The 8,391-nt window shown below is 38.2% G+C and overlaps 1 protein-coding gene across 2 annotated transcripts; it reads right to left on the bottom strand.

Annotated features, from left to right (window-relative positions):
• Positions 1–274: 274 nt before the first annotated feature.
• LOC131221880 (vesicle-associated protein 4-1-like) lies at positions 275–7,165 on the bottom strand. Of its 2 annotated transcripts, XR_009159633.1 has the most exons (11): positions 6,685–7,165; positions 5,922–5,992; positions 5,246–5,327; positions 4,988–5,106; positions 3,972–4,049; positions 3,398–3,517; positions 2,868–2,951; positions 2,709–2,765; positions 1,203–2,106; positions 954–1,154; positions 275–899 (listed from the first exon to the last, which is right to left on the bottom strand). XR_009159633.1 is itself a non-coding variant. In XM_058217176.1 (8 exons), exons 1-7 carry the CDS (start codon positions 6,914–6,916, stop codon positions 2,889–2,891), a joined length of 765 nt encoding a protein of 254 aa, XP_058073159.1. In that variant the 5' UTR covers positions 6,917–7,165; the 3' UTR covers positions 2,597–2,765; positions 2,868–2,888. The 2 variants fall into 2 exon arrangements, 1 of the variants encoding a protein (XP_058073159.1); XM_058217176.1 differs by lacking the exons at positions 275–899; positions 954–1,154; positions 1,203–2,106 and having other exon boundaries at positions 2,597–2,765.
• Between the last annotated feature and the right edge of the window lie 1,226 nt (positions 7,166–8,391).

The following is an 8,391-nucleotide window of genomic DNA, read 5'->3' as shown; positions in this document are numbered from 1 at the left end:
CTGAAAATGAGACGGAAAAAAGGAGTAGATTGTCAAACCAATATCATGGTGGGCCCTAAAATGAGACAGCAAAAAGAGTAGATTGTCAAACCAATATCATGGTGGGCCCCACATTGTGTGGGATTGATGCTTCCACATTCCCACTTTTTCCCATGAACTTATTTTTCCCATCACCAAAACCTAATAAAGAAAATATATTTCCAAAGACTCTTATTTCCCATTCCCTTCAACTTATGGGCAGAGATTAAAAAATACAATGAAATACAACAGCATAAATGGATATTCGCATGTATAGCATGCTTCAGCACAATCCGAGAAGGAATAAATGCTTAGAAAGAATCGACGAACAGTTACATTTGAACATAAACGTGTGGCCCACCTTATGATCATACAACATTTTTCAGGCAACAGAACACCCACTTTGGCAATTGCACTGCAATAGACCTTTTCATACTCTTGCTAATACACAACTTTGTACCATTGCCTTAGTGGATGCATGAAAAAATGGTGCTTTTTGTCCAAATATCCAGCACCATTAAAAGATGTGATTGGACTCTTCCACTGCACACATGACATGGTAGGGCAATCTTGGCCATCCAAATCACTACCGTAGCTGTGGATGGAGGACAAAACCTCAAAATTTACACTGCAAAGCTAATATGGACCATCTGATTTTGTCCTTCAAATGTGGCCCCACCCATGATTTTACTTTTCCATCATCCATTTGATAGCAATAAATTGGATGGTTGGGATATCTCAATCAGTGAGCTCATTATATAAAATCCAAGGTGGACGTCTCTCTCACAACTGTTTCCTTTGGTATGGCCCACCAGATCACAAGTCAGCCTAATTTTTTGTTTCTAGGGCTAAAGGTCAGAGTGGATTTACATAAACATCACCTAATTTTTTTGTTTCCAGGGCTAAAGGTCAGAGTGGATTTACATAAACATCACCTGTCAAAATCAAGAGTGGTGTCTCATACTATTCCATATTTTTTAAAAGAATCTCTCAGTATGGTTGGAGAGACCCTACTTGATTTTTGGCAGGGCCCACCTTGATGTGTAAGTGAAATCTACTCCCACCATTAGATGCATAATCCCAATTTAGGACCAGTGCTGGGCCTACCAAAGAAAACAGTTGAGAGACATGTCCACCTTGAGTTGTACATGACCCATCATAAAACAGTTGAGAGAGATGTCCACCTTGAGTTGTACATGACCCACCATGATGATTATATATAAAATCCACTCCAACCATTAAATCGCCACACAAAATTTAGATATGCTGTCTAAAAACATTAGAGCCATCCATTATTCTGGTGGGCCATACAAGGGAAATAGTTTTGAGGGTGATTGTTGCCCTGTATGCTGTTTCCCAAAATGTGGTCCCCACAATCACAAATGAAATGGGGGTTGATTTTAGAAATCTCGACAGGCAGGGTAGATGTTACATTAACATCACAGTGGGGCCCACCCAAACAACCGCGACCCATTTGCTTGACACCCACCCAATGCGCCATTAAAGAAATGTAATGGACGGTAACAGAATGATAATTATATCGATTAATGAGGTCGCTTTCACAGCATATAAATCCCATATTAATCAGGTAGTTTTTTTTTTTTTTTTGTAAAATTCCCTTATACACTATTTGTAGCTGAATCATTGGTTACTAAGTCAAGTCGAATTGAGTCTCCGAGTCGAACCAACCCAGCTAGGTTTCCAATCAAGTTGAGTTTTCGAGTATTTAAAACTACAGACCAAACCAGACCGACCGACCGACCGGTGCAGTACAGGTTCTAAAACATGGGTACACCATTAACAAGCATGAAACCCTACACTGTTACTCAACTGAAATTCTCATACAAATTCTGTATGAAACAGAGTTGTGAATCAATCAAGCTACAAACCATTTGAACCGAATGATCCAATTTGTGATTTTCCAATAGTAAATAGCAAGACATTAAAAGAAATGGGTGGACCAGACTAGTGAATTTCGTCGCAGCCATGCTGCCGTGTTGGCATCTAGACACTGACATTCGGACGCAATCTTAAGTATGCGGCGGCTCTGCCCTTCTTCCCTATATAATCAGTCAAAGCCGCCCTTCCCTATAGAATCAGTCAAAATGTTAATCTTATATACCAATTAGTATACTATAATATATCTTTTATTATTTTAATGTAACTTGTTACAACACACTAATTTATTAGCAGATAGTACAATGGGTTGCCGTTCAAAATTTTGGGTCTGCATTTAAACGGTCAGATGACCACCAGACATCAACCTTCTTTTTAACTCAGCTCTGGAACCAGCCATGGCAGTGGCTGGTATGGATGGTAAATAAACAAATTGCTAGAGATTCATCCTACAGTCCCTATGTTTTTTTTTTTTTTTCATCATTGATTGAAGCGTCCATGTACCAAGAACATCCACCATGAAATGTACCCAAGTTACACTCATGCATAGACAATCGAGTTTTCTAGAATTGTCAAAGTATCAGGTTGTAGATATAACTCAACCTGATACTTGACTGATTCAAAAGTATGGCTGAGATGTTCTCCTGAACATGCCGGCCGGCTGTTTGTGGAGGTGCAGGGATGGCTAACCAAAACTCTAAATTTTATTTCATAAGAAGAAAATCCCATTATCTACATGTGGGACATAAGCCTGAATTTAACTCAATCTTCAAACTGTTCATGATACAACTTACGGCATCGAAACGTGTTATTGTTTCGTAGACAAGCCTTTGAACCAATCTCCTACAAACCTGAAACCAAAAGGATATTGATCATTATCTCCATCTGAATTACACGCGATTTTAAAAATAAATAAATAAATAAAATCCAATTGAAGTAAAAGAAATGCTTACAACGATCGCAAGCCACCGGTTTTACACGGAATCAACAACCCCTTCAACCTGCTGCCGGGCTAGATATCTCTCCCTTCGTTCTTTCTAGAGAAAATGATCACAAAGATAGAAAACAACATTAGCAGAATTTAAATCAGAAATGGTAAACAAATCAAAGACAGGAATACTACATGTAGGTTTTCAACATTTCCTAAATGGTTGTAACTAAGCCACCAAATGGGCTTGCAGCATGTGTGGTTGGAGCATATCCCAAAATCACGTTGTTTAAAATCCTAACCATCCAACCAGTGGTCATCAAACGGACAGTTAAAAATGAAATGGTCTATGGTACAAATCTAATGGATCAACGGTTCAGTTTGATTCTCGGCCATGCCCCAGCCGCACGGAGTCCATATATCTGGATTTGAATTGGCATACACATAAGCGTCATGTAAGGTGGATAAGTGACCATCATTTAAGAAATGGCAGGACACCCACATCACAGTATGGCCCATAAATGGAATTTCAAGGGTAATTTAAATTTTGCTTACCCATTCGTCTATGACGAGACCTTCACCAACAATTTGTCGACCATTGTCTTCAGGAGGTTTCTTGCGTGCCTCGAGTGCAGCCTCAGCCTCAGCTAACTGCCTTTTCAGCTTCTCCATTGCCTTAACAAAACACGTTTGTATGTCATGGGTGTGCATTTACACAATTAACTTCAAAGCATGGTTCCAAAACTAGCTGACTCAACTAGAGACTCGGCTGAGCCAACTCAACTTGACAAGATTTCGAGCCTAGTCTTTGAGAAACTCAGTCATGAGCTGGACTCAGTTCGAACTTGACAAGACTCGTTGAGTCGTCTCGACAACTTTTCCAACTCAATACAACTCAACATGACTCGAATCTTGACAACTGCACAGTCAGAGGACTTCTAGTAATTAAACAAAAAAAAAAAAGGCACCCAACCAGATTCGTACATAGGTACCACTGGAAGCACAACCCTTGTTAGCAGCATTACAGGTCAATCCAACTGGACATCGAGTCAAGTCGAATCGAGTTTCATGATTTTCAACCATGCTACGAACAACTACTTAAGTGGCTGTATTTAAAAAGCCAACTTACAGGGCAAGGACGTTCAGCATCTAAGAAAACGACACGCAGAATCTGCTCAACTGCTACCTGATCTCTTTGCTCATCAAACTGTCACAAACAAGCCAATTACCAATTTTCTTTTACATTACATAATGCTTCCACAATGTGAGTGAGAAAAGAAACACAAATTCTCTGCAGACACATGCCACATTCCATTGGTATCAAAGACCACCGCCACGTATGAGGCCAACCATGGAATCAAATAATGGTTTCGGAGTGCAACTCATCTAATGACTGAAACTGGCAAGGTTCAGTGCCCATTTGGATGCAACTTCCATTTATAAAAATTAAAAATTAAAATTTAAAAATAAAAAAAATAAAAAAAGAAACCTTTTCCCCAAAAAATTGATGTTCTCATCAACTCACTGGAAACCAATCTAATTGGTTTTTGGTGAGTGAGCTTTTTATTATCTCTTTTGTCAGGTTCTTTCAAAAATGGCAATTTGGGGGTGGGTATCCAAATGACATGCAAAATCCTCATTTCAATCCGAAACAAAGGTTTCATCTACAAACAGCCATTTTGACATGCATCCAAACAAGCCCTTAAAGTAACGTCTTTAACCCCAACACATACCAATTTCGTCCATGAGCGACAAAGCCCAAATGAGTCCAAAATAGCCCAATACAGGGTGATACGAGGCAATACAACCCCATATGAGTGGTGAACAATATGATAAGCGAAAAAACGATTTTTAAATCATGAAACTGGTACAAAAAACCCCCAATTCATTCCGTTTTGTTCCCATGACTCATTATGTTCCCTGCTGAAACCAACATGACTCAGGCAAAACCAAGTCGTATCGGACAATATTTTGAACCGACACAGACATCTGGCTTTTTTTCTTTTTCTTTTTTTCCTTTTTTTTTTCTTCAATACCTTGCCAATTTTTTATGTAGAAGTAACATGAATTGAAATGCACTGAGAAAATTAAAAACTGATAGACCATACATCAAGATACCAAAATTAATTTTAGTGCACGACTCACCAGCTCGGGTACGTATTCCATCATTCCTTTTACCTTCAGACTCATGATCTTGAACTTAACTTTGCTCTTTTGATCTGATTGTTTCTCATTGTTCTCCGGATGCTCCACAAATTTGAACACTGGATGTCAAGAAGAAGAAGAAGAAACAGGTACATCACAAGGAAAGTGTCACAAGGTATACCCATTTTCTCCACCAAAGAGAAAATGAAAATCCCAAAGAAAAACAAGAACATAAATGTCAGTTGGAGGTTATCATACCCGTTGCAATGAGACTTTCTCCAGGAGTAAGTATACCTCCGGGAGGACGCATAAAACAGCTCTTCGGTGCAGTTGTTTGAAACTAAAGCAACACAAACAAGGTATGATTCAGTTTGATTAGCAATTCTCGCCGCTTTAAGCAACTGGCTCTCGCACTCTCTACCATATGCACAAAACTTGTCCGAAATGATCAGGACCGTTAATCTCATGGGCCAGAATATCGATCAGACATAAGATCAAATATGCGGTAACTGGAACATCAAAATGGATAATAAGAAAATGCGAGGAAAGAATAGTCCCAATTTCAGTGACCAAAAATCACACCACTGGAAGCTAGAAATCTTCCTATCAAAGCAATCTTGCAGTGGTCCATCCGCAAGGTTTCCAATCAAATCAACGGTTCCCATCACCATTTTGACAGGTTTCGCACATATGGTGGTGATGGTAGGAGGCAAAAGCAACACCAGCAAATATAGACGATTATGATAATAATCATCGAAAAAACAATATTAATAACAACATTCACCATGTCCTAATCTAATGTATGAATTGAAAAGTTCCGCTCTTCTCAGCATATAAAAGAATTCAAAATTTCTATCTACTTATGAAAGTCCAAAACAAGAGAGAAACAATCAAAACATATTTATACATATAACTAGGAAATTCTCTCATATACCTTGAATGCAACAAAAGATCTGCTAACATTCTTAATCCTGATCGCGCTTCTAACCTGTTTACCTGGTTCATCTTCAAAATAATAAAAAAAGAAGAAAATTAGATACCAAAACCAAACATCAGGAATTCCAAGATCATCAAAAAAGCAATTAAAAAAATAAATGAGAGAAAGAAAGCAAGAGAAGTAGACCCATTTATCCATGGTCATTAAAACATCCAAATCTAACAATAATATGAAGTGTGAGGAGAGCGAAAGTAGAATCATCCAATTGGAAAAAAAAATCCGCCAATGAAAAGCAAAACCCAATCAGTGAGTTGACTGAGAATCCAAAGTCAACAAATAAAAAAGAAGGAACAAGAAAAAAAGATAAAAAGAACTTCTTTTGCAAGGAATCCCTGCATCCAAATATAAAACGAAAATTTTAAAAACAAGAAGAAGAAGATCAAAATCAGTATTAAAACACCAAATCAAATAAAAAAAGGATTTTTCTGGAAATCTCTGCATCCAAATCAAAAAGAAAAAATAACCCAATAGAAAAACCATCAAAAGACGAAAACCCCAATTCGAAAAATCAACAAATCTAAAAAGGAAATTCCAATATATATATATATATATATATATATATATATATATATATATATATATATATATATATATATAAATGAAAAACAAATAGAAATCGATTAAAACACCAAAAATCAAACAACCCAATCAACCAAATCTCCCCCACCCCCACCCCCACAAAAAAAAAAAAAAAACTCACATGGAAAATAGAGCTTAGAGGACGGATCAAGACGCAATCGACGCCGAGTCGGGAGGAACGATCTCGCCACCGAAGAAACGGACGTCGGATGCGGATTCGATCCCTCAATCTGATTCTGATTATGCTGCGATGAAGAATTAGAAGAAGAAGCATTTCCCGTGTTCCAGAACGGCATCCGGCACAGTCTCCAAACCATTCCTTCAGACGCGGATTTCTCCTCCGCAATAGCCATCTTTTCTCCTCTTCTCTTCCTCAAAATCGACACCCCTTTTCAGTCCATCAACAGATATATAAATATAGATAGAGGGTTTTCTTATTATTCGATCAGATGCAGGCAAAAGGGTGTTTTTTTCTCTCTCTCTCTATCTTTGCTTTTATTCGGTCAGACGCCTTACCGTCGGACTCTTCTTCTTCTTTTCTTCTTCTTCTTCACTGGTGTTCGGATGCGTGTGGTCGCTGTAGCGTAGCTGGATTGAGAGCGAGAGCGCGTGTAATAGACAGGTCGTATCTTAAAAGGAGGATTTAACTCTATTGGATACGTGGTTTCACGTCCGTGTATGGGAGGAGCATGTAATGCTCGTGTACTCGGATAGGTAGTGACCATTCACTGCTCTGTGGGCTCCAACCATGATGTATGAATTTTATCCATACCGTCCATTTATTTTTCCAGCTTATTTGAGAGTATGAACCCGAACATGAGTCAGATCTAAATCTAAGGTCTACCGCACAGCAGAAAATAGTTCAGCATAAAAAAAAAAAGTAGTGATTTAATGCTCACCATTAAAAACTCCTTGAAGCTTAGTATAATGTAAACATCAAGCAGATCTAAATCTAAAGTGGGCCACCAAACAAAAAGTAGACTTAGATAAAGGAAAAATACAAATTACGTAGACTTAGATAAGATGCTTATTATTAAGAACTCTCCAACAGTCAAATTACGTAGACTTAGATAAAGGAAAAATACAAATATCATCCTTATCCAAAACTTTCAATATTTATTTGAAGTTGTTAACAGCTTGTGTTCAATCATCCTGGTTTCTTTGGCACTGTTTACTTGAGAATTGAGGATGGGAAGTTCCTAATTTACTTTTTGCCTGTAAAGTTAGGTATACGACGGACGCATATTGGCTCTTACCCTGCCCGTCTCTGTACCGAAACGGGTAGTTCTGTGAGCGGGCCCACTATAATGTATAGGTTTATCCGTGACTTCCATTCCTCCTCTCGTATCATTTGAAGGTAGGGTTAATGACAAAAATGAGTCAAATCCAACGTTCAAGTGGATTACACCACATATGACATTTACATTTAATGCTTCTGTGCATTTAATGCAACTAAGGAATCGGATTGGCTACTCCCCAGCCACCTGCCCATGGATGATGTTCAGTACTCTGTGGGGCCGTCATGATGTATGTGTTTCATCCATGATGTCCATCTATTTTTATAGATCATTTAATGGTATGAGACCAAAAATGAGATATATCCCAATCTCAAGTGGACCATATTACAGAAATAGTGTTGAATGAATGTAGACCATTAAAAACTTTTTGGGGGCTATAGAAGTTTTGGATCAAGCTGATCTTTGTTTTTTCCATTCATCAGGGTCTATATGACCTAATCAACAAATTGGATGTCAAATAAACGGTACAGTGGGCCTTAGGAGGATTTTAATGGTGCATATCTAATCACTATCGTTTTCTTGTGGTGTGG

This window comes from Magnolia sinica, chromosome 12 (assembly GCF_029962835.1).
Source record: "Magnolia sinica isolate HGM2019 chromosome 12, MsV1, whole genome shotgun sequence".
Taxonomy (NCBI): Eukaryota; Viridiplantae; Streptophyta; class Magnoliopsida; order Magnoliales; family Magnoliaceae; genus Magnolia; species Magnolia sinica.
The sequence above is the reverse complement of the archived record's forward strand: the minus strand, read 5'-3'. Positions and strand labels throughout refer to the sequence as shown.

Excerpts from the sequence above, each read along its gene's own strand:
- LOC131221880 (XM_058217176.1), bottom strand. The coding sequence starts at position 6,916 with ATGGCTATTGCGGAGGAGAAATCCGCGTCTGAAGGAATGGTTTGGAGA. Across the intron at positions 5,993-6,684 it reads CTCTAAGCTCTATTTTCCAT|ATGAACCAGGTAAACAGGTT; the intron begins GTGAGTTTTTTT and ends ATTATTTTGAAG. Across the intron at positions 5,328-5,921 it reads GATCTTTTGTTGCATTCAAG|TTTCAAACAACTGCACCGAA; the intron begins GTATATGAGAGA and ends GTGTTGCTTTAG.